At 44.4% G+C, this 26,350-nt stretch overlaps 1 protein-coding gene across 1 annotated transcript in view; it reads left to right on the top strand.

The window, feature by feature from the left end:
• Nucleotides 1–15,660, top strand: part of LOC126981023 (uncharacterized) — a 103,850-nt gene extending 88,190 nt beyond the window's left edge. Inside the window, exons 3-4 of the mRNA XM_050831650.1 lie at nucleotides 12,142–12,390; nucleotides 12,750–15,660. Coding sequence (XP_050687607.1) covers nucleotides 12,142–12,390; nucleotides 12,750–13,788 — 1,288 coding nt within the window. The 3' untranslated portion in view covers nucleotides 13,789–15,660. The remainder of the gene's footprint in view (nucleotides 1–12,141; nucleotides 12,391–12,749) is intronic.
• The last annotated feature ends 10,690 nt before the right edge of the window (nucleotides 15,661–26,350 follow it).

Here is a 26,350-nt window from a genome sequence, read left to right as displayed (position 1 = left end):
TTCGTTTATCAATTTCCTCGGTTATTATTATATTTTCTCTATTATTTTCCTTTTTCCTTCTTTCTTGACACATTCACGACTTTTCCCTCCCCTGCGTTAATTGGCATTTTTATATTTCTTCTTTCGTTCAAGTTTTAGTTTTGGTGGGATTTTTTTTTTTTCCGTGTCAGTTCATTATATTTTCCGTGCAGCATTGACGTTAGTGTTTTTCTTTTTTTTTCACTTTATATTTTAGATTGTTGTTGTTGTTGTTGTTGTTCCTCACTTAGAATGTTTCAGTCGATTTTGTATTATTTAGGTAAGTTTTTTTGTTTGTTTGTTTGTTTGTTTCTTATATATGTGTCAAGTGTTTTCTCTTCGACTTAGATTTGTTAGATTAGTTATTTTACGTTCGTTTCACTTGTTTTCGTCGCATTACGTTATTCGTTTTCACTGTCTTGAGTATGTATCAAGTGTTTTCATCCATTTTAAACATTTCAACCTTCATTGGCTTGTTTCATCATTTTCAGTTCATTTAAATACGTTTCAGATGAAGCTTTAGACCCGTTTCAGGTAATAACTACGACATTTCATGCATTTCCTTTAGATTTACAAGCGTTTCTGTGTCTCAGGTCACGTTTCAATCTCATCTCTATTTTCCTTTCTATAACGTCTTAATTTCATCACCTTACCAAGACTTCAAAATATAGATTCGTTTCAGGTAACAACAACATTTCGTGCATTTCCTTAGATTTACAAGCGCTTCTGTGTCTCAGGTCACGTTTCAGACTCATATCCATTTTCCATTTTATAATCTCTCAATTTCGTCACCTTACCAAGACTTCAAAATATGGATTCGTTTCAGGTAACAACAACATTTCATGCGTGTCCTTAGATTTACAAGCGTTTCTGTCTCTTAGGTCACGTTTCAATCTCATCTCCATTTTCCATTTTATAATCTCTCAGTTTCGTCATCTCGCCAAGACCTCAAAACGGTCACCACTTTCGCTTAGTCGACGTCCTCCTCGCGCCAGAAGCTCCGCCGTGAGTGACTTGGGAAGGTCATTGTGCCTGTCGTGACCCTCCTCGGTGTTCTTTTTAATCTCCACAAAAGATATGAGTGGCGGGGAAAAGGGAGGAAAAGAGCTGGGGAAAAAGTGGCGATAAGTAAGTAGGGGTCGTTTCGCAAAGCAGAGTCCAGGAGAGAGAAAGCTGCGAATTCTTCAAGAGTCACTTTAATGTTGGGAGTTGAGGTGAGGTCACATTCCTTCCTTCTCCCTTACTCCACTCCCCAATGTTTTCTTTTTTTTCATGTCCTCTGCTTCGTCTTCATTCATTTTCGGAGGTGAGGTCACTTTCCTTTCTTCTCCTTCCATCCCCGCCCCAATGTTTCTTTTTCCCTATCCTCTTCTCTTTCTCTATTCATTTTCCTATTCCTTCCTTTACCTTCCTATTTTTCCTCTTCCTCCCTCTCTCATTGTTTTTCAGATCTTCTTCTATTCATTTACCTCTCCCTCCTCTACCTTCCCATTTTTCTTCTTCCTTCCCTCCTCATTGTTTCTTCTTTCTATCGTCTCCTCCCTCTCTTCATTTCCCCTTTCCTCCTCTACTCTCCTATTTTCTTCTTCCTTCCCTCCTCACTTTCTTTTTCTATCATTCTCTTCATTTCCCCTTTCTTCCTCTACTCTCCCATTTTTCTTCTTCCTCCCTCCTCAGTGTTTTTTCTTTTTTTATATCCTCTTCTTCGTCTCTGTTTATTTGCCCCTCTTTCGTCTAACCTTCTATTTCTTCTTCCTCACTCTCCAATGTTTATTTTTCTGTCCCCTTCTCTCCCTCTCCATTCATTTCCCCGTCCTTCCTCTATCCTCCCTCCTATTTCTTCCCCCTCTATCCCCATGTTTTTATTTTCCTGTTCCGTTCTTCCTCTCTGTCTCATCTCCCCTCCTCTCACTCCTCCCCAGCTCCTCTCCGATAGTTTCTCCTCCAATGCCTCCCCCTCCCATCTCGCATTTCTTCTGTCTCCTTCCCTCACCTCCCTATACCTTCCCATTTTTTTTATTTATCCCCTTCTCCCTCTCTATCTCTTTCCCCTCCCTCCTCTAACTCCTCCGCAGCTCCTCTTCAATATTTTCTTCTCCAATATCTCCTCCTCCCCTTTCCTCTCTTCTCTCTCCTCTCTCTCCCTCATCATCTCATCCTTTTACTCTTCCTTTATTACCTCAAGCCTCACAACACCTATTTCAACACATCATCTCTCTTAAGCTCCTTCCCTCCCTCTCCGTCACCCTCTCCAAGCCTTCCATATTCTCTCCTTCATGGACCTCAGCTCTCTTAACACTTACGTAAAATACCTCACAACGCCTCAATATCTCACCGCTATGCAAACACACACCTCCCTCATCCCACTTCCTTCCTAATCACTCCTTCGCACCTCCACGTTCTCGCCTCTCCCTAACTCTTACCTCTCTCTCGACATCGCCAACACACCTGTCCTCTTTCTCTGTACACCTTCGTTCTCTTCTCGTCTCTTCTCCATTATACTCCCACTCCCTAGATACCTTCCACAATGAGCTTTTTACATCTAACACCTCTTTCCAATAATCAATCTTTTTTAGGCAATCTTTGTTCCACTTCTTCCTCGTCATCGTCTTTAATCTCGTCCTTGTTTTCTTGCTTCTATTCCTCTTCCCAACACTTAATCTTCCTCGTCATCGTCCTCTTTTTCGTTCTCTTTCTCTTGCTTATATTTCTCTTCTCAGCACTTAATCTTCCTCATCATCATCCTCTTTTTCGTTCTCCTTCTCTTGCTTCTATTCCTCCTCCGTCTCCTTTTACGCTTCACTCATTATGTCCTTTGCTAAGTTGAATCATAAATCTCACTACGAGTAGATATATGTATTTCTACTCTCGTCTGTATATTTTATTTGTCAGTATTGGGAGAACTACGCCATCTCATATTTTCTCCTTCACTACTATCAATTGATCTATCTTCAATCTTGGAGGTCACTGGTATTTTCAGGGGAAGGGTTAGTTCTGTTGTTGATAATCTTGCCCCGGGTTCGATGGTTCCTCTCGAGACGGCTCTGACTGCATCCACGCCAACCAAGTCTTTTGATCTGTTCTGCGCGTGACTGGAGTAATGGAACGAAAAGCTTGCACCACTAAAGGCAAGCATTCCATTAGCCAACATGTTTCCTCTTTCTTGTTCTTCCTTGTTTCCTTCTCTCTTATGTGTGTGCGATTTCCTCCCCCACTCCCGCCTTCCTCCCCCTTTCGTACTTCTTCCGTGCCGCTCCCCTCGCAATGCCACGCTTCGATTGCCTCTTCCCACCAGCTGTCACGGTTACCTTTGAGCGTTTCTTGAGGGAAGGGAAGGGAAGGAGGAAGGAAGGTGAAAGAGAGAAGGAAGGAAGGAAAGGAAGGACAGGGAAGGAAGGAAGGGAAGGAGGGAAGGGAAGGGTGAAAGAGAGAAGGGAAGGGAAGGAAAGGGAAGGACGGGGAAGGGAAGGGAAGGGAAGGGAAGGGAAGGGAAGGGAAGGGAAGGGAAGGGAAGGGAAGGGAAGGGAAGGGAAGTCGAGTGAAAAATTATTGTGTATGTGATTGTTGGCGGGAATCCGAATGCAGTTAGAGAACGTAAGGCAAGGGAAATAGAGGAGGAGGAGAAGGAAGCGAAGAATGAGAAGGGCGAGGAAGGAGAAGAGAAAAAGGAGAGCACGAACAAGAAGAACAAGAACAAGAACAAAAGAAAGACGTAAAAAGAAATAGAAAAAAAAAGAAGAGTAAGGAAATAAGACAAATATCACGACGGAAAAGACACGCAAATTAACGCAACTTAGAAATAAAAAAAATAACTTAAAGAAACCATAAAACAACTCCAGCAAGCAATAAAACCAATCAAACCCGCTATCCCCTCTGTTTCTCCTCGCAGCTGCAATGCTTTTAACACGACGACCATCACGTTCTCTTCCAAACACGAGATAACCACATCCTCCCACTTCCTCTCCTTTGTGTATACGTATTCCTGGAATGACAAAAGAAGCAGCAATTAAAAGAACGTAGAGCAATGCAAGGGTGGTAGAGGAGGAGGAGGAGGAGGAAGAGAACGAGGATGGCGAGATATAGAAAAAGAAGACGAAGAAAAAGAATAAGGAGGAAATGGAAGGAAAGGAGGCGAATGGAAGGAAAGGGGATGAAATTGAAAGGGAGGGAAGGAAAGGAGAGGAGAGAGAAAGGAAAGGAGGGGAAGGGAAGGAAAGGAAAAAGAAAGGAAGGGAAGGAAAGGGAAAGGAAAGGAGGGGAAGGGAAGGGGAGGAAAGGAAAAGGAAAGGAAGGGGAGGAAAGGGAAAGGAAAGGAGGGGAAGGGAAGGAAAGAGGAGGAAATAAAGGAGACGAGGAGAAAGAATAACAAGAACAAGAACAATATCGAGAACAAGAAGAACGAGAACAAGTAGAAAAAAGAAGAGAAGAAAACGAAAAGGGAAGTAGAGGAGGAGGAGGAGGAGGAGGGAAAGATCGGGGAAGGCGAGGAAGGCGAATAAGAAAGAGACGAAGATAAAAAAAAAATAACTAACTTCAACTTTCTCTCCTTTGTTTATTTTTATTCCTGGAACGACAAAAGAAGAACCAAGAAGCAAGTATTTCCAGCCACTCCTTACCATTAACCTAGACCACACGATGCCTTTATTGAGAGAGAGAGAGAGAGAGAGAGAGAGAGAGAGAGAATAGTTAACTCATTATAATAAACGAAGGTGCTGAAAGATAGGAAACAGCAACATTACAGAGACAGTTGTTTGTGCTAATGCCTCTGAGTTTGTTTGATTTTTTGTTTGTTTGTTTTTGTGTTAGAAGAGAGTGAAAAGGACCTTTGTCGGAATAATAGAAGTGATTGATTCTTATGAAGGCGTTATGTATTGAAGGGCAGGAAAACAGTGACAATGGAAATAGGTGATGATGCTGGTAGGCCTATGTTTATCAATTCACGTGTTAGGTACTTAGAGAACTCACAGGACCTCGTAACTCAACAGACGAGAAAAGACACTGTGCTGGAAATAAGAGTTAGTCAGTTTGTTTGTTTGTTTTTTATTCGCCTCTGATAAATATTTGTTTGTTTGTTTTTACTCAAGGTGTTTGGTTATGTTTTTCTCTCCATTGTTCGGTATTTCCCTCTCTATTTTCATTTTTCATTTTCTGGCAACATTTTTTTTTTTCTTGAAGATGTACAAGATTATATTCAGGTTTCTTCATCGTACGGCAAACACAGTCTTTTCATTTTATTCTTCTTTTCTAACCCAGTCTTTCATCTTTCTTTACACTCTTCTTTTCTAACCAATCTCATATCTTTTTTTTTTTCACTTTAATGAATGCGAGGTTATACGGTCCATTCTCTCTTCATCACCCGGCAAACACATTCTTTACATTTGCTTCTTTTCTAACTCAGTCTTTCATCTTTCTTTACATTCTTTCTTCTGTTCTAACCAATCTCATATCTTTTTTTTTTTTTCACTAAGGAATGCGAGCTTATACGGTCCATTCTCTCTCTTCATCACCCGGCAAACACTATCAATCTTTTTCTTCTATCCTAACCCAGTCTTTCATCTTTCCTTACACTCTTTCTTCTTTTATACCCAATCTCATATCTTTTTTCACTAAGGAATGCGAGCTTATACCAGTCTCTCTTCATCGTCCGGCAAACACTATCAATCTTTTTCTTCTATCCTAACCCAGTCTTTCATCTTTCTTTACACTCTTTATTCTTTTATACCCAATCTCATATTTTTTTTCACTGAGGAATGCGAGGTTATACGGTCCAGTCTCTCTTCATCGTCAGGCAAACACCTTTAAATTTTCTTCTATCCTAACCCAGTCTTTCATCTTTCTTTACGCTCTTTCTTCTTTTATACCCAATCTCATATCTTTTTTCACTAAGGAATGCGAGGTTATACGGTCCAGTCTCTCTTTTCATCACCCGGCAAACACTATCAATCTTTTTCTCCTCTCTCCTCCTCTGCCACTCCCTCCTTCTTCCTCCCTTCCAAATGCGATGACACTGCAAGAGACTGACTATTATAAAGGGAGGTGTGTATTGAAGGACAGGAGAACAGACAGTGGTAGAGGAACATGCGTAAGTGAAGATAGTGATTTATTTATGATGATCGATTCACGTGTTGGGTTGAGAGCTTACTTAGAGGACTTTGGGATTTATTAGAGACGAGAAGAAGCTGCATATTGGTTGTTGTTGTGTTTGTTTTTTTTCCTTTACCTTCAGATATAGATTTTGTTTGTTTGTTTGTTTATTTGTTTGTTTACTCAGAGGTGTTTTAGCGATCTTTTCTTATCCATGGTTCGGTAAATACCATCTTTAATTTTATTTTGTTGTTTTGTTTTTCTATGTATACTTTTTTTTCTTTTTTTCGGCTTGAAGATGTGTAAGATTATATTCAAGTTTCTTCATCGTCCAGCAAACATAATCTTTTTCTCTTTCTTTTCTTTTAGCAAATATTTCGTCTTTCTCTTACATTCTTTCTTCTTTACATTCTTTCGTCGTTTTTTACTTTGTTCCTTTCTTACTAATCTATCAGCTTTCTCTACAATCTTTTTTTTTTCTAACCATCTTTTCATATTTTTTACTCTTTTTTTCTAACCAAACTTTTATCTTTCTCAATATTCTTTCTTCTTTTCTAAGCAATATTTTATCTTTCTTAATATTCTTTCTTCTTTTCTAACCAAACTTTTATCTTTCTTTATATTCTTTCTTCTTTTCTAAGCAATATTTTATCTTTTTTTTACTTTTTTTCTTTTCTAACCAATTTTTCATCTTTCTCTACTTTCATTCTCATTTTTCAACCAATTTTTCATCTTTTTTACTTTTTTTTCTTTACTAACCAATCTTTTATCTTTCTTTACATGCTTTCTTCTTTACTAACCAATCTCTAACCTTTTTTTACTTTTTCTTTTCTAACCAATCTTTCATCTTTCTCTACTTTCCTTCTTATTTTCCAACCAATCTTTTATCATTCTCTTTCCTAACCAATCTTTTTTTTTACTTTTTCTTTTCTAACCAATCTTTAACCTTTCTCTACTTTCTTTCTCATTCTGCAACCAATCTTTTATCATTCTCTTTATTCTTTATTCTTTCCTAACCAATCTTTTTTTTTTACTTTTTTTCTTTTCTAACCAATCTTTCATCTTTTTTTACTTTCTCATTTTTCATCCAATCTTTTATCATTCTCTTCATTCGTTATTCTTTCCTAACCAATCTTTTTTTTTACTTTTTTTCTTTTCTAACCAATCTTTCATCTTTTTTTACTTTCTCATTTTCCATCCAATCTTTTATCATTCTCTTTATTCTTTCTTTTTTTCTAACCAATCTTTTATCTTTTTTTTTCACTTTTAGGCAGGCGAGGTTAAATTCCGAGCCTCCTTTCATTGTCCGGAACACACTATCCATCTTTTTTTTTCTTTCTTCACTATTTCTTTGCCTTTACTCCCCTGCCGATGACACTGTAAGCAACTCGTCTGTCTGTCTGTCTGTCTGTCTAGCTTTCCCTTTCTCCCGCTTTTGGACGGAACCCTTTGTCATTACCTTGTTTTTCTGCTGTTTGTCATTACTTTATTCGTTTCCTATTTAATTCAATTCACTTTATTTAATTTACTTTACTATTCTCTTCAATTAACTTCTACTCCATTTTACTTTTATTCTGCTTGTTTTTCATTACTTTTTTTCTTTTTTTGTTTCTCGTGTTCCTTTTGCCTTGTGCCTTTTCGGAGTGTGACTCGATCTGTCCGGACCCAACACACACACACACACACACACACACACACACACACACACACACACACACACACACACATTGGAAGGTACGTTTTTTTCCCTAGTATTTTTTCTTTCATTTTTTTTTTGTTTGCTTGTTTGTTTGTTTGTTTTCTTGCTTTTCCCTTTCACACTACTTGATCATCGTCACAAACATAAATTTATAAAAAAGGTACAGAGGTAAAGAAGGTTGTTGGGAGCTAAATGTGTACGTGTGTGTGTGTGTGTGTGTGTGTGTGTGTGTTAATGGGAGTGTCTGTGCATCTAATTGCGTCACAAAGAACGACTCTCTCTCTCTCTCTCTCTCTCTCTCTCTCTCTCTCTCTCTCTCTCTCTCTCTCTCTCTCTCTCTCTCTCTCTCTCTCTCTCTCTCTCTCTCTCTCTCTCTCTCTCTCTCCCCCCCACCCCCCTTGTTCGATAATTTCCTCGGTAGCCAGTTTTTGCTCACTTCCTTCCCACTCTCCCTTTTCCCTCCCTTCCTCTCTCCCTCTCCCTCCCTCCCTCTCCCTTTCTTTTCCCGTCTTTCTCTTTGCTTGTCAGGGTCACGGATGAGTCATGGAGGTGGTGATGGTGGTGGTGGTGGTGAGGGCTAATTTCGTGTTTGTTTACCCAGTAGCGAGAAGGTCAGATTGATAAGAGTGGTAGTGGTGGTGATGGTGGTGGTGATGGTGGTGGTGGTGGTGGTAGTGGTGATGGTGGTGGTGGTGGTGGTGTGTAGTAGAGGTAGTGGTAGTGGTTGTAATAGTAGTTGTTATAGTTGTAATTATTGTTGTTGTTATCTTTGCTGTTATAGTAGTAGTAGTAGTAGTAGTAGTAGTAGTAGTAGTAATAGTAGTAGTCGTTTCATGAAAATAAAGAAAATATAAATAAGAACAAAAACAGAATTTTCAAGAATTTTCCTAACGTCCTTATTCACAGTTTTCTCTTCTTTTTTTCCACATTCCTGTTTTTCCTCTTTTTTTTTTGTCCGTCTCCCTATATGGCAGAGGGGAAAAAAAAGAAACCTTGTGCATGACGACTGGATAGAAGTGGCTGAAAGGGAGTGTAGGAGGTGGTGGTGGTGGAGGTGGGGGTGGTGGTGGTGGTGGCGGAGGTGGTGATGGTGGTGGTGGTGAGGTGGTGGTGGTGGTGGTGGAGGTGGTGGTGGCTGTGGTGGTGGTGGTATGCAAGAGAAAGGGTCAGGGACAGAAGAGGGAACGGTGTTACGAGATTCAACTCCTCCTCCTCCTCCTCTTCCTCCTCTTCCTCCTCCTCTTCCTCCTCCTCCTCCTCCTCCTCCTCCTCCACCGAGGTTAGAAGGACGGAAAAGATTTTAAATGACGTGCTCATCGTAGAAAGTGACATTTTACGCACAATTGAAAAGATTAAAGTAAGCAAAGCTCCTGGTCCAGACATAATTACCCCTAGGATCTTAAAAGAAATCAAACATCAAATCTGTAAGCCGCTCTCTATCTTATTCAATATTTTTTAATAGCTGGAAAAGTTCTGTCGGATTGGAAACTAGCAAATGTCACACCAAACTATCTTGCTTTTTTTTAATATTTTTGAGGTGTTCGATTATTTTCAAAAGGCATTTGATAAGGTCCCCCACAAACGGTTGCTCAGTAAACTATTGGCGCACGGTATCTCGGGTAACATTCACAACTGGCTTGTGGACTGGCTCTCTGAGCGGGAACAGAGAGTAGTTCTAAACGGTGTTACATCTATCTGGCTCGATGTCAGAAGCGGCGTACCTTAAGGATCAGTGCTTGGCCCCATGCTCTTCTTAATTCATGTTAATGATATCGATGATGGGGTCACTTGTAAAATATCAAAATTTGCTGATGACACAAAAATTGCTTGTAAGGTAACTGCGACACTTGACGAAGAAGCTTTACAATCAGATCTAGATCGACTTGCACGTTGGGCCAATCAATGGCAAATGAAATTTAACGTTGACAAATGTAAAGTGTTACACATCGGAAACAATAACAATCGCGTTCGGTACGTAATGAATGGCCAACAACTTTCTGCAGTAAGTAAAGAAAAGGATCTTGGAATCACTATATCAAGCGATTTAAAGCCCGGTCAGCATTGTTCAGAGGTAGTTAAAACTGCAAACAAATTGATTGGCTTCATCGGACGAGTCTTTAATAATAAATCGGAAAAAGTAATATTTAAACTGTATAATTCGCTGGGTCGACCCATCTAGAGTACTGTGTACAGTTTTGGTCTCCCTCCTCCTCCTCCTCTTCTGCTGTTCCCTCTTCCAGTCCTCCTCACGATCCTGCTTTTCCTATTTATGCTTCTCTCTCATTCATCTTCCACCTCCTGAATTCATCCTTATCCCCCTTCTTATCCTCCTCTTCCTCTCCGGCCGTTCCCTCTCCCATTCCTCCTCCTCCTCCTCCTGTTCCTCTCATTATCCTTCTCTTTTACTTCTATTCCACCTCTTCATTTTCTTCTGATTCTCCTCCTCTTATACTGCTGTTAACTCTCTCATTCCTCCTCATCCTCCTGCTTCTCCTTGTTTTCCTTCTCCCATATCCTCCTTTTTTCCTGCTGTTCCTTCTTCTATTTCTCCTCTTGCTCCTTTTCCTCCTTGTTTTCCTTTTCCGATACCCTCAATTCCTTCTTATTTTTCTTTTCCTTTTCGGCCGTTCCCTCATCCATTTCTCCTCCTCCTCCTCCTCCTCCTCCTCCTCCTCTTCCTCCTCTTCCCTCCTGGTCACCTCGTCCTCTCTCTGCGCCCTTGATCGCATTCCTGCCGGCGAGTCTCACCTGTGGCGTCCCTTCCTGACCCTGTTCCGCGACCCACAGCCACATGCACAGACACTCCCTTCCCTTCCTTAATTCCTTTCCTTCCCTCAAGCACAGGCACTCCCTCCCCTTTCCTTTCCTTTTCCTTCTCTTTCCCTCCCTAGTCAATCATTTTTTTTTTCTTCTCTTCGCCTTCCCTTTCTCCTTCATTCCTTCCCTCTCCTTCACTCTCTTTGCCTTGTTATGTATTTCGTTTTTCCCTTCTCCCTTCCTTCCCTTTCTTTCCATTTCTTTGTCTATCTTTTCCCTTGCCATATCTTTCTATTTTTTTCCCCTCCCTTGTCATTTTTCTCATTATTTTTTCTTCTCCCTTCCTTCCCGAGCCCTTCCAGTCTTTCCTTGGTCTTTATTTTTCTCCATTTTCCCTTCCTTTCCTCCCTTCTCTGTCGCTTTGCATTTCTTTCCCTTTTCTTTAATATTTTCTTTCCATATTTTCATTTTTTTCCCTTTCCTTGCCTGCTTTTCTTTCCTTCCCTTTCCTTTCCTATATTTTCCTTGCCTTGCCTTCCCCTTTCCCTCCCTTCCTTACCCAATCTTTTTTTTTTCATTCTCTTTAGTTTCCTTTCAATTATCATCCCATCCTTTCCCCTCCCTCTATTCCCTCATTTGTTCTTTCTCTCCTTTGTCTCTCCCTCACTGAAGAAAAAAGACCCGCAGATTCCTCGTCCTTCCATGCCGCAGACTTTTAATCACATGTTCTTTGCTTCAATACGGAGGAGAAGCAGAATGAAGGGAACGTGAAGGGATGAAGCTGGGAGGGTAAGAAGCTGGATGTGTGTGTGTGTGTGTGTGTGTGTGTGTGTGTGTGTGTGTGTGTGTGTGTTGGGTCCTCCTGCCCTTTAGATGCTTGTACCCTTCAGTCACCTTTGTAGTACTGTTCGTCCCTTGGTTCGACCCTCCCGGCATCGTGAGTCACTCCCTCGGCAACACACCTTTCCTTCCCTTGTCTTTGTTTCCTTTCCTATCCTTGTCTTTCCTTTTATTTCCTTTCCTTCCCTTGACTTCCTTTCATTCCCCTTCTTTCCCTTTCCTTTCCTTGCCTCTTTTGTTTCTCCTTCGTGGCACTCAGTCAGTTCATTAATCAGTCATTCAATCAGTCGTTCGGTAAGTCGAGCAGGTAGTTGTTTGGTTAATTTGTTTGCAGATGAAGTTTTCAGCCAGTCAGATTCATACATATACATAGGCCGGCGAGGGCATTGACAACACTCCCAAGGTACATGTTTGACACATTCTAAAACGCCGACTAAACCATTCTGGCAGCAGCTTGAGCAGTCCAAAAGCTGGGGAACCAAACAGCGGGGCAAGGGGGGAGGGAGGCGAGCACACGCTGGCACGCTATCATGACCTGCGGTAGACGCTCGACCTACCTCCCCACAGCAGACAGATGGCGGTCGAGTGGAGTAATAATGGTTGGGGTGGAGGGCGGGAGGCAGGCGGCGCACTGGGCCCAGAAAACTTTACTGCCAGGCACGTGATGCAAAATTGGATTAAGAATGTATGTATTTTTTTCCTCTCAGTTTGAGCATTGAAGTAACGCTATTATTTTCTTGCAGTATGTTGACGGCAGTGCTGGTGGTGCTGGCGGCGGCCGGGGCGTGGGCGGGCCCGGCCAGGGAGAGGCAGCTCAAGCCCTGCCCGGACGGTTTCCGCGCCGTGGTGGTGGGCGGCAAGCAGGACTGTGTGTGTGCCGACTACCACGTGTACTGGCCCAGGACCGGACTTTGCTACCCGGAGTTCACGCGCGGCCCCTGCGGCCCCGGCCAGCAGCTGGTGGCCAACGAGACAGGTCACGCCGAGTGCAGGTCAGGCTCACCTCTCACTACTCCAGTTCAGAATTGTGTGAAACTTTGCAGTATATTGAAACATTTATATTTGGTTATAATGTAATTTTTTTGTAAGGTTAGTGGTGTTCTTTCAATTCGTGAAGGCCAATACACATATTTTTCAAGGTAACAAAGAGCCGAGTGAGTGATTTCAATGCAGCAATAGTTATAAAATATAATATATACTGCTGCTACTGTATTTTGATAATTGATTATCAAATTATCAGTAAACTAACAACTGAAATATTATGAAACTGTCAGTAGCTCTTAGAGGCACTCTCTAAAGCTCACTCAGGATAAGCCATTGTGGGTCTGCCTCAACGTTTGCTCCCCGGCAGGTGTCCCGGCTTCTGGGCGCTGTGGAAGGACGGCGCGTGCTACCAGGAGTACTCGCGGGGCCCCTGCGAGGTGGGTCAGCTATTCATGGGTCGCGGACCCTCCACCGAGGGTTTCTGCTCCTGCTCCTCCAAGCTGGTGATGCACTACTACCGCCAGGACGGCCGCTGCTACCCGCTGTACGACCAGGGCCCTTGTCCCAAGGGCCACATCATCAAATTCGACTACCGCACGCTGGAGCCCGTGTGTGAGTGCCGCGACGGCTACATGCTGGAGGAGGACGGCGCCTGCTACCCTCTCAACACCGCCGGGCCCTGCAACCAGACCTCCTGCCACGACGGCATCAACTGCTACCTCCGCAACTTGGACACGCTCAAGACGGAGTGCAAGTGTCTGCCAGGCAACGTGACCACCTCTGACGGCCACTGCTTTGAGCCTTACTCCCGTGGACCCTGTCAGCTCGGAGACTGGTTGGTGTTCTCTCAGCCCGGCGTCGCCGTGTGTGAGCCCAAGACACACTGCACACGCTTCGACAATTGGTTCTACTGGACACCCGACCAGCGCTGCTATCGCCAGTACTCCCGCGGCCCTTGCCCCGATGGCCAGCTCTTCTACCTCGACCTCAACACTGGCATCTCCGGCTGCCACTGCCGCAAGGAGTGGACCCCCTACTTCTGGGAGGAGGACGGTGCGTGCTACGAGCAACACTCGGTGGGTCCCTGCCCCGTGGGGATGTACTTCAGCTTCAACCAGACTTCCGGCAAGACGGAGTGCAACTGCTTCACCTCCCACGTGCTGCACGAAGAGTCCCAGACCTGCTACGAGCGGATGACCTCCGGGCCGTGTCCCGCGGGCCAGCTGGTGGTGGAGGACCCGGCTACCAACCGCCTTACGTGCAACTGCCACGCCGGCATGACCTCCCACTACTGGCAGACTGATGGCAAGTGCTACCAGCACTTCCTGCAGGGGCCCTGCCCCCAGGGACAGACCTTCAGGCTAGACAGGGCCACCGGCTTGCCGGCCTGCATAACCTGGGGATAAAAACGACATCCGGAGACCCATACTTTGTACCTTAGTGTGAGTGACGTACGAGAGCTCCAGCGCCTCAACTCTAAAGGATTTTGAGTGACAACCTGAGCCAGTGATCGAAATTTAAAATTAATTTGTGAGTCACACGAGGTGTCCGTCCGTATTGCGTCACCGTGTGTTTGTGAGCCTCGTGCCCAAAGTTCTTCTCGACCCGCAACGGTTACTGACAAGCAAGCCTCGTACACACACACACGAGTGTGGCGCCGCCGTGATGGAGAGGCCGCCTCGACCTGCGGCAGCGCCCGGCGCCCCGCAGGACTCGCTGACTTCCGGCCCTGGAGAACGCCGCCGCCAGCTCCGGCCGGGTCATGAAGCTGCTATGTTTGGTCACCTGTGACGTGACAGCTTTCACTCCTTTATTTATAGTCCTCATTCACAACCAGGCAGGAGGAGGAGGAGCAGAAGCAGGAAAGCAGCAAACACTATTATATAGTGACTGTTTCCAATCATCTTATTCAGTCTAAAAGTTGCCTCGTAACTTTTTGTTGTTGTTGTTGATGTGCATCAGGTGCCCAAACAGCCGTGAACTTGATCTCTCGTGCTTTTGTTCTGAACACCGCCAAGCTCGGGGCGATTGTCTTCCCTTTCCTGTTGTTCGCATCACGGTTAGGCATGAAAATTTTATTTATTCAATTGCTGTTGCATATTTTTATTCATTTTTACAAAATGAGGAATATAAATAAAAATCTAAGTTGTCACTAATAAATTCTCAGTGTTTTCCCTTCATCAGTTGCCAGTTTGCTCCCGAGGCTTGCCTTCGTGTCGCAGGACCTTCAGGAAAGACCTAAGTATGAACATTCTCGTTTAGGAATAACTGAACACTACTGGTTGTGTCATCAAAAAGATCAATTCGAGAACAAACTGGCAACAAGTACACTCGGCCGAACAGGCTGCTACTCAGTGTTTTGTTCACCGGGCGAGTCAGAGAGTCCTCGGAGTCGAACCTAAGCGGGTCCAGCGTCCAGGCGCCTCAGTGGGGGAGTGTTGTTTCGTAGGTGGTGGTTACCGCGTCCCGGGCACTCACTCCCCTGGGCCGCCTGGACGCTGCAGACCACGCCTCTACTAGAACCTTGGGAACACCTCACCGCCCCGCGATGAAGCTTCGTCCTTTGTGCGTCGACGCCGCTTCGTGCTTCGTGGCCGGCAGGTGGTGGCTCGGCGTGTGAGTACTGCTGGCGCGGTGTGAATACAAGCTTGTTCTCCTTCCTAACTGAAGAAAGAAAATTTATCAGTAATGTGGGAAGTAGGCGCTGCCTATGCCTTAGGTTTTACTCGAACGTAGCTAAACTAGCCTTCTTGTTCATCGCTATAAGTTACTTCTTATTTATATATGTATGTCTCTATAAGTGTTCGTGTGAATGATTGCAAATTCCCTGGGTATTTCCGTTTTTCTTGATTCATTATATATATATATATATATATATATATATATATATATATATATATATATATATATATATATATATATATATATATATATATATATATATATATATAAGATGACGCAGAATCTCAACCAACTATTATTTTCTTTCTCGGTTTGGTCTGTGGTGGGCTACGCTCCCCGTTTTACGTCCAGGTATTGTTTGACAGTTTTTTCCTGAGTGATGTCGAAGTGTCGTGAGTGAATGTTGTGAAAGGTTGGAACATATCAGGTGAGCGTCGCGTTACCTTGGCACGGCGCGTGTCGCTGCGCCGCGCCGCGCACGGCAGCCGCCGAGGCCGCGGCGGGGCGCGCCCTGAGGCTGTAACGGTCACCATGTTGTTGTAGCAGCACCTGAGAATTGTGATATAATCTTGAATAAAACATTTCGAGAAAACAAACTCCTATTGCTTTGTTGCCTTACGTGTCCCTACTCCTCACTATTATCAACTTAACTTTGATTTTAAGACTGTAAAACGTTGGCCGCTGAGCCAGGCAGTGATGCACGGCCCTCCGTCACGAGGCGGAACTCGGAGATGCCAGGGTCACTTGGCTGTGGGTGGTGCAGTGTCAGCTGAGGTGAAAGGCTTCCTTCATGATCCAAAGTGGCAGTAAAAGGTCCTGAATATACCAAGTTAATACAATCCATATAATAAGTCTGCTCTCAAGGGTTATTTCCACAGTCCTTGTTGCTACTGCTTTTGTTACCCGCACTTGTTAAAATCCCATTATATGCCGGCGTGTAATGTGTTCAGGGAGGGCAGGAGCAGCAGGGGGACGCGGGCGCCGTGATGGCAGGGGGACTGGCCGCCGTGCCAGCCCGGGGTGGTGTGCACGAAGCTCCCCCGTGCAGAGAGTACACGCACACTATTAAAATTTCTTTATCGAAGTGATGGCAGTTGTTCATCTTTTTATCATGTAAATGCATATACTGGAAGCCGTAATTTCCATAATTATTACCACTTAGAGGGAGAAAAAGGATGGTGTAGCAAGCCAATTTTTTTTTCAGTCGAGGCGGCAGCTCAAGGACACCCACAAAAAGCTTGCAAAGAGTTCCTCTAATGATAAAATTAGTAGTGGTCGAAAGTGAAACATTATTCACTCAGGTTTCTTGATACTTCCTTTTGAAGGCGTCCATGTCATTGAGAGAAGATAAATTTGCAATGACACTGTGCCTTCTGGAACTTGTCAGTGCCTAAGGAAATAGGCCTCACAGAATATCCCTAGTATGTAGCCTACACGTTGCATACAATGGGAGGTAAAGCAATTTTTTTACATTTACAAGCTCCGATACTTGCCCAGAAGCACGAAAGGCTACGCTCTAGCGGCTATCACTTGTGACCAAAACTTACCTTACCTCTCAGTTATATATGTCACATATACGCGTTAGGAAAATAGTCTAGTATCTTTTTCTTATGAAGTACTGTCAAGCTCAAGTTTTTTTTTTTTTTTGTTACAACAAAGGAGGCAGCTCAAGGGCACACAAAAAAAGAAAACAATAATAAAAAAAAAGCCCGCTACTCGATGCTCCTAAAAAAGAAACAAAAGAGGTGGCCGAAAGGAAGATCAAATACGGGAGGAGAGGTGTCGTGATACCCTCCTCTTGAAAGAGTTCAAGTCGTAGGCAGGAGGAAATACAGATGAAGGAAGATTGTTCCAGAGTTTACCAGCGTGAGGGATGAAAGAGTGAAGATGCTGGTTAACTCTTGCATAAGGGGTTTGGACAGCATAGGGATGAGCATGATTAGAAAGTCGAGTGCAGCGGGGCCGCGGGAGGGGGGGGAGGCATGCAGTTAGCAAGTTCAGAAGAGCAGTCAGCGTGGAAATATCGATAGAAGATAGAAAGAGAGGCAACATTGCGGCGGAATTTAAGAGGTAGAAGACTATCAGTATGAGGAGGAGAGCTGATGAGACGAAGAGCCTTAGCCTCCACTCTGTCCAGAAGAGCTGTGTGAGTGGAGCCCCCCCACACATGAGATGCATACTCCATACGAGGGCGGACAAGGCCCTTGTATATGGACAGCAACTGTGCAGAGGAGAAGAACTGGCGGAGACGGCACAGAACGCCCAGCCTCGAGGAAGCTGATTTAGTAAGAGATGAGATATGAAGTTTCCAGTTGAGATTTTGAGTTAAGGATAGACTGAGGATGTTTAGTGTTGAGGAAGGTGATAGCTGGGTGTTGTCAAAGAATAGGGGATAGTTGTTTGGAAGATTGTGTCTAGTGGATAGGTGGAGAAACTGTGTTTTTGAGGCGTTGAAGGACACCAGGTTCTTCTTGCCCCAATCGGAAATAATAGTAAGGTCTGAGGCTAAGCGTTCTGTAACCGTGTCTGCGCAGATGTCTCACTGCAATGATACACCATCCTCTCTCGTCCAGCAAGAGGTGGGATATATATATATATATATATATATATATATATATATATATATATATATATATATATATATATATATATATATATTTAAACTGATGTCGCACAGTAGGTACACTGATTCACCATTTTCTGCGGTAAAAAGATTCACAAGTGTCTTAACTTTAATCATATTTTAAGTGTGCGATTAGGTACTCTCCACGGGGAACTTGTGCTGACGACACCAAGAACGGAGCGCCGCCCCTAGTTTACAGGGCAAGATCATAAGCATGGAGTTATAAGGGGTGGAGTCGACATCAGCCCCTGACCAGTGAAGCCGCCGAACTGTCATTAACTGTCATTTTTAGGGCCGTAAGGTGACGGACACCTGTCAGGCGTAGGGTATTGTAAGATCAGGTATTTATGAAAAAGATCTACCGCATCAATAAATGTACGGTAATCAAAAACACCAACATAATCAATAACCAACTACGGTAATGGGCGAGAGCTCCCACCCGGGTATCCCTCATCTTGCGGCCCCAAAAATGAGTTTGGCGGCTTCACCTCAATGAATGGGATTAGCGCCCCATGTCGACTCCACCAATTCTACCTCTATGGTCACAAGGTGTGATGATATCGTTCAGAGCATGATTCTTACCCGCCCGCACCGAGCTTTCTGTGAACATGTCAAACCTAAGAAAGGAAAATAAAATGGTGTAGGCTGCACTAAAGAGAAAATGGGAATTGGTCCCCCGCACGTGTAGGGCTCAGAAAACGAGGGTGGGCTCTCCTAAACATTAGAGGGCAGTCTGGACCGTCTCTGGAGCGTCTAGAATACTTGGGGCTCTGGGCAGTCAGTTTGTTAGTGTGTCCTGATCGGTTGTTCCTGCCATGGTAAGTTCCTGCATCTGCCTCTTTTTTCCTCCTCTTTTGTCAGCCTTCACTGTGTGCTCGGCGTGGGAGTGGCTACTGGCTAGTATACTCTTAGAATTTTTTGTTCATAGTATCTATGTTAGACTTCTGATGTAATGATATGCATCCGGTTTTGTCTGTTACGTGCGTATGCTTCAGCTCCAAGCTTTTTCCGGCTCCCCGTCTCCAAGGTTGTTTTGTAACCTATTCCTTGCATGGCTGGCCTCCCATAGCTGCCCCTTACGCTCCTACCATAACGATTGTTTACCGTGAGCGATAATTTATTTGCCTTAGCGGCTGTAAAGAGGCTAGAGAGACTTACTACTCATAACTGTACTTGTTCTCTGTGCATCTCTCTCAAAACTGTCATATATATTTTAAAGGTGCTGACCTTTCTTCCGTACTTATTTCAAACTCCCTTGATAATAACCGTAGTAGCACTAATACAATTGGACGGTTATTTTTTCATTAAAGGTCATTCACGGATTTCACGGATGAAACTATTGAAACAGTGTGTGTGTGTGTGTGTGTGTGTGTGTGTGTGTGTGTTAAAAATTTGACAACCATTTCCGTTGCAAATCACCAGTTCTTACTTTGCCCCCCCTCCCCTCCCCTCCCCTCCCCTCTCTCCCTGTACGAGAACTAGCAGCTTACGAGAGAGACTATCGATTACATAAACCTTCACAAATATTATTAGAAGAAAGTGTCGTCCTTGAAGATGCTGAAACGTAAGAACATCATTGTGTCACTCGCATTGATAAGTGACAGAAGGGCGGTGGACGGCGTTAACAATGTTGGGGAAGGAGCTGGTGGACTGAAACGCTTGGCTGAGAGCGCCTAAACAAAATCGTACATTTGATAAATTGCAATATACCGTGTGTATTCACTGTACTTAGTCTCTCTCGACCCACTGACACATCTAAGAGTTAAGCTTTATATTAGGTCCCTCTAGGTTTTCAATTAAGTGGCGATTTCCACAGTTTTTAAAGTAAATATCGAAGGTGATTTATATAGAAGGTGATTTATATAGACCTGGCCGGTCTATATAAAAGCACAATCAACGGACACCCACATCAGAGACACGCCAGGCTCGGCTAACGTCAGCGGATAGAGTCGGTCTGTCGGCACCCAGCTACGGGCCGCCATTGTTAAAGGCCCGCACTTCCTCCTTAGTAGTAGTAGTATCACTAGGGGCTAAGCCGATTGGCAGCCCGTAGCAGGATGCCGACAGATCGACTCTATCGGCGATCGAAATCTACCCGACCGAGTCGGTCTGTCGACGAGGACTGGCCTGTCTCTGACTTCCTCCTTTAGGGAGGGAGCAATCTTTGAGGAGGAGGAGGAACACCCACATCACTGTCCTTACACTGAAGCCGATAACATCGGTATAACTCGTTTTGATGTTTACATGCAATGCTGTTGAAAGAGTTCTACAGACGTGTCATTTTGACTGAGGAAACAGCACGAGTTTTTTTACGAGAAAACAGTCTTCTGGATAATAATGAATTATGAGGCACTATTCAGCTTGCTTTTTCATCATTCTGCATTTCCTGTTGAGGCCCGTATTTTCACACCTTTCGGCTCCACAGTACACATATTTGACAAGGCTTTCGTAGGCGTTTTGGGCATTGCCAGGGGTAGTTTAATGACTTGGTGGTAGTGTGATCCTTCTTCTGTACCGTGAATCTGGAAAAACCTTCATGAATACCCGATTAATATCCTTTTCGACCTTTGGAACAGTTGGTGTGGGAGGAGGAAGCGTCGGAGAACACCGACCTTTAAACTCGTTTTGATACAGTCGCCCCTCGCAGCGCTGATATTGTCGTTCTCTCTCGCTCCCCGTGTGTTCTTTAGGGTGGACTGCAAGTATTTGTGGTGATATATGCATTGCAAATCATAAGTAACTAAATTGTCATTCCTCATGCAACTTGTGAGGTCTTCCACAATGTTACAATTGTCGGTTTCACTTGTATTTTGCCCAGTGCGTAGTGATGTGCTTACTAGGCTCTGAAAATGGCCGCGAAAAGTCGGATAGTAAAACCACGTATAGTTGTGGACTTGGCTTCAAAGATTAATCCTCTTGAGGAGAAACGGGCCCTTATCGTATCGACGCCCGTTAAGAGGAGTCGAGTCATAGCACTCGTTCGGGCGTAGAGGGGGCGCCCCTCCCAGCAGGAGGGGGCACGGGCGCCAGAGGCAACCCATAGCAGGAGGCGACAGAGCGACTCAGCGGCGGTAAGACTGTCTCAAACTAAGAAAAATAGACTTGAAAAATAAATCATGGGATCCCGGGGCTTGTACCCCAACTTGGAGGGGGACTCGGAGTGACTCCCCAATAGGAAGGGGGCAGGGGAGGTTAGGTTAGGAGCAGGAGAAATCTGAGTAGGGATGTTGCCCTAGAACTGCTATTGGATAACCTTGTCTGACCTTAGCACTCCATTGTCTTGTCTTTGCCTTGAGTCAGGTTTTAAAGACTACATTTGCTGCTGCACCACACAGTATATGGAAAAGTTTTGACGTGTTTATATCCCATATAAAAATATATGGTCTTAAAGATGCAATTCGGGTTCAAAGCCGGGCACAGAAAGATTAGTAATACAATAGCGGTGTGCCACATCGCCTGAGCTGTAGGCTACCTGCCCTAACACATTCCATTGTAACTTCGCTGAAGCCCTGTCCCGACACTCCCTACAATCCATAGTAACACCACGCGGGGAACAAAGCTTCAGGTTACGAAACGCGGTCTAGTAATCAAGGCCTTAAAATTACGTGCGAAATTAAGACGATGACATGCTTTGGGAACATAATCGCTCCCCATTTTCTGCTTCACACGTGACTGAAAGTTTTCCTCGCCGCGGCCAGCAGGAGAGTGCGCAGCGAAGGGGGGCGGGAGAGTGAGCAGTGACTTTCGTGTCCACCATTATCGGCTGAAGTCGTTCCGGAAATAATCGATAGCCATCTAAGGTGACCGATGGGGCTATTATCTTTGTTCTCTCCAAAGTAATCGATCATCAGACGATATGAAAAAGTAAGTAAATATAAAAATCTAAACGATGTCTCTCCTCAAAACAGAGAGGGTTGATTCATTGTAGCTACCCACTCATAGGCATGTATTATCACACTGAGAGTAAGGAAGGTTTGCTTTGAACCAGTCTACTGAGTCCGATAACTGACACGAGTTACACCTCCACCTCAATAGATAAAGGAAACGATTAGGATGTTGTTTAATTATCTGGCGAGGATGTTATTGTTTGGGTATTTCTGATCTGTTTCTTGGCGCCTTGGTTACCATTAGAGAGGATCCTAGGTAACGATTTTGTTGGATTACCATTGAAAGAGGGCAAGGTCCATTAAGGCTCGGCTGTCATGAAAGGGGGCTAGGTTACCGCTTGTGGAGAGATAGGTTTCTACAGAGGGATTACATTACTCTGGTCTGGTTTGTTCACTGTGGCCCCAGCCGCACCAACACTACTCGGCACAGGTGACAACCATTTGTTCGCACGACGACACGGCGCAGGTGTTACCCATTCTTTTCCAATGTTGATCTGACAGTCTGTCTCTCTCTCTCTCTCTCTCTCTCTCTCTCTCTCTCTCTCTCTCTCTCTCTCTCTCTCTCTCTCTCTCTCTCTCTCTCTTTTGGGATAAGGCTTTACCCTTGGGCTTAGGAGCGACTAACCCATGTCCAACTGATGTTCACATGGAACCCTTCTCCACTTCGGCCTTCAAGGGAAGTCTCTCTCGATTATTTGCTACTACCACCAAGATCTGCACCAGGGGCGGCTCCAGGCCGGCTCGCGCCGGATCCCTTCAGCGTTCACCCCTGCAACCCTCCTACTCGCCGGGGCTTGGAGGCCTGGGCTCCCCCCGGTGAAGAGGGGAGCTTGCCCCCCCCCCCCCTCTCTCTCTCTCTCTCTCTCTCTCTCTCTCTCTCTCTCTCTCTCTCTCTCTCTCTCTCTCTCTCTCTCTCTCTCTATCTATCTATCTATCTATCTATCTATCTATCTATCTATCTCTATCTCTATCTCTCTATCTCTCTCTCGTGTTTGTGGCTGTGTTTGTGGCTGTGCATGTGTGTGTGTGTGTGTGTGTGTGTGTGTGTGTGTGTGTCTGTGTGTGTGTGTGTGTCTGTGTGTGTGTGTGTGCGTGTGTGTGTGTGATTAAGGATATATTTCTTGGAAATCATGATGAAGCTTGCCTTGACGGGGTGCCCGTCAAGGCAGCGGGAAGCAATATTTATGGGGCTAGTTTAATGAGTATAAATATGAGGACTCTTTTGAGTCCGGGCGTGGAGGGAACGAGATTAATCCCTTTTTCCAGTGGGACACTTGTGGGGCAGGTGTGCTCTCTCTCTGTCTCTCATGCCTATTGGTTTATTGCGAGGCTGCCTGCTTTCAGTGATTAAATCAATCCGTCAATCACTGGAGTGACCTGCGGAAAGAATTAAAGCACTTCTTTACGTACTCTTGGATACGTTCAGTTCATTCTCGAAGCAGCAAAGTGACAATCATTGCGTTTTTTAAAGGAGTTGATTGTTTCCACACTAAATACTTTTGTAGGAAGGCTGTTTCAGTGTCGGACCACTCTGTTCGAGGAATAACTCCTGCCAATATATGTACTACATCGCACTTCTTAAATTGTTTTACCGCTGTTTCTTATTCTCGGGTTATTTTGTAGCGTGAAGAGTTTGGAGTGATCGACATTTCTTAACTTTTCAGGTACTTGAAGAATTGTGTAATATCCCCCCGCAGTCGTCTTTTTTTCTACTTGAAAAGGTTGAGTCCCTCGAGTCGCTCTTCATAAGGTTGCATCCTAAATGATGGTATCATTTTCGTATCGCGTCTCTGTACTCTCTCAAGTAAATCAATGTTTTTTTCTTGTAATTAGGAGATCAGAACTGCACGGCGTATTCTAGGTGGGGCCTTACCAGCGAATTATGCAAGGATAACATACAAAATACATATTCTATTCTCAAGCGGTTTCTTAAGTTCCACCCACAGGTGACGTCACGAGCTGGGACAACGTTGATTGGCCGTGGGAAGCCAAGCACCATATACCCATACAGACTTGGGAAATATGCGCCCCGGAGGCCGGAGCCCGTCACTTTAAAATTCATCCCAGCACCCTCCATGCTGGTGGTTCGAAGGGCCAGCCCTATAAACGCTCAAGAACGAGAACTGTTGTTAGAACTGGTGAATAGTGAACTGGGCGGCGTGTTCCAATGTTGGCTTATATTATTGTAGGAACAGTGAAGTCTTGAATAAACAGAAAATTATTGTTTCTCGCATTGTATGACTTTATATAAGGCCCAGAAAATTTAGATTGTTCTTATATCCAATTAATAATACAGTAACATTGAAAAATGTTGTAATAAATCATTAAATGTGCGAAGATATTGGCGAAGAGGTCTTCAGCTGCTCTTCCTGAAGAGAGAGAAAATAGTTCGTTTCCTTCCCGCTCGCCCCTTCGCGCGCTGCACAGAGACACTCCTCGTCACTGATAATACCGTTTGGTCCACGAAGACTGCTTTCCTCGCGGGAAGGGGGAAGAGGTTGACTGATAATACAGCAGTTAGAGAATGAAGGGAGGATTAGGCGGAGAACAAATCTAATTAAGAGGAGGTAGGGACAGTGAAACTATGAAAGATTCTGGGAGTGGCTTCCTTCCACACGCTGATCCGATTATTCCTCAATTTCTCAGTTTTTAAATTTTATGGAAAGTATGAAATAAAGTCCTTATATAGTTTTAATATATGTTGTCTTATAAGCAGAAAGAGAGAGAGAGAGAGAGAGAGAGAGAGAGAGAGAGAGAGAGAGAGAGAGAGAGAGAGAGAGAGAGAGAGAGAGAGAGAGAGAGAGAGAGAGAGAGAGAGAGAGAGGGGAGAAATGAAGGGAGGCTAATGGTGGGTCCCCTTCACACCTTGACTCTAACCCCACAACTGTAGGCAGAGATGTGGCAGCGTGGTACGGAAGGAGAGACCCACGGGGACCACACCCACTCCGCCAGTTTCTCGTGGAATTATTATAAGGGAGGAAAGAGTTTAAACAAGGATGAATGCTGAATCCCAGGCTATACTCTTTTCCATTTCGCCAGCCAAGCACAGACATTTGGCAAGGTTTTCGTAGGGGTCTGAGGCACTTCCAGGGGTAGTAGTAATACCCTGGTGATAGTTTGACCATTCTTCTATACCACGAGCCTAAGAAAACATGCTTTGGAACCCGATTAATCTCCTTTGTGGTCTTTGGAAATAGTTGGTATGAAAAGCAGAAGCGTGACTACCGACCTAAAGCCACTAGTCTTAAACGTTTCGGCGCCTCAGTTCTCCTTATTAAAACCCATTCTTAGGAGTCGCTGGTCTTTTCATGGACTGTACTGTGATCCTATTGCGATAGCCATACGCGGCCTATGACCTCTCTTTCGGCCACCTTTTTGGATTCTTTTTAGGAGCAGCGAGTAGCGGGCTTTTTTTATTATTGTTTCCTTTTTTTGTGCCCTTGAGCTGTCTACTTTGTTGTAAGATCACCCATGAAAACCCGGTCAATCTTCTCTGTGATCAAGGAAAATAGTCGTAATGGAACCCCGATACGTGAATATGGACCTATAAGTCTCCTCCACTCAGGTCGCCGACACCAAGGAACAGAACAGGAAACTTTTGCAAACAGGTGTTGGGTGTCGCCGAGGGTGATTGATGCAGGGTGGAAGGTGTTCCGTCCCGAGTGTGATAACGTCCCGGAATACTTTATCATAGAGACCCAGGTGTTGGCAGGTGTTTGGTCCCGCGTGTGATAATAGCTCGGGATCACTCGCCATGGGTTCGTTCCATTATGACGCCTTCACGCCTTCGTTACGGCCAAGGCAGAAGATCATTTCCCTCAACACTTCTCTGTCCTGTAATCGCTTCATGCTCTCTTTCTGAACTCCTCCTCACCCGTGGCGTGGCTAAAGAACCGATTATATAGGAACTGCATATATAGGAACTGCATATATAGGAATTACATATATAGGAACTGCATATATAGGAATTACATATATAGGAACTGCATATGATAGGAACTGCATATAATAGGAACTCCATATATAGGATCTGTATGTATAGGAACTGTATATATAGGAACTCCATATATAGGAACTGCATATATAGGGATTACATATATAGGAACTGCATATAGAGGGATTACATATATAGGAGATGCATATAATAAGAAAGTCCCAAGTCATCTTATGTGGGACCCAGTGTCAGTACATGAGCTTCCAATTTATCAAAGTACATTGCAGTTTTCTTCTCAGTTTCAAACGAGGTCCATGGCGGGGTCAAACCATACTAAGGCCGGGTTCCCCCTATCCCGTTTTGACAGTCCCGTCGACGTTAATGACGTCAAAATGACGTCACAAAAATGGTGGGCGCTCAGTACTGAGGAGCTGGGATCCGTCACGCCGCTTGTTAGCAAACAAAGCATGGACCACATGGACGACAGCGACTTCTTGATTGCTGCCTTTGTATACTTGCTGCTGGATCAGAAGGCAGGCCAGCTAGGAGGAGGCGAAGGTTCTGGCCACGCCAACAATTATTTCAATCCTTGAAATCATTATCAAATGCTACAGATCATTACATGTGGAATGGCAGGACAACCAGACTCGCGGACAACTCAACATACACTCTACAAGGGAGCTGTGGTAAAACCCAGTCCAAGGCAGGCTCTGAGGTCTGCTCTGCTGATGAACAACTAAAAACAACGACAAATTGAATTCCCAACCATCTGCCTGCCTATTGAAGTCGCTCCCTGTTCACAATATAATTTTGGTAAGGGAGAAACTGAAATAGTTCGCAAA

This window comes from Eriocheir sinensis, chromosome 46 (assembly GCF_024679095.1).
Source record: "Eriocheir sinensis breed Jianghai 21 chromosome 46, ASM2467909v1, whole genome shotgun sequence".
In the NCBI taxonomy this organism is placed as follows: domain Eukaryota; kingdom Metazoa; phylum Arthropoda; class Malacostraca; order Decapoda; family Varunidae; genus Eriocheir; species Eriocheir sinensis.
This window is presented reverse-complemented; position numbering and strand designations above follow the sequence as displayed.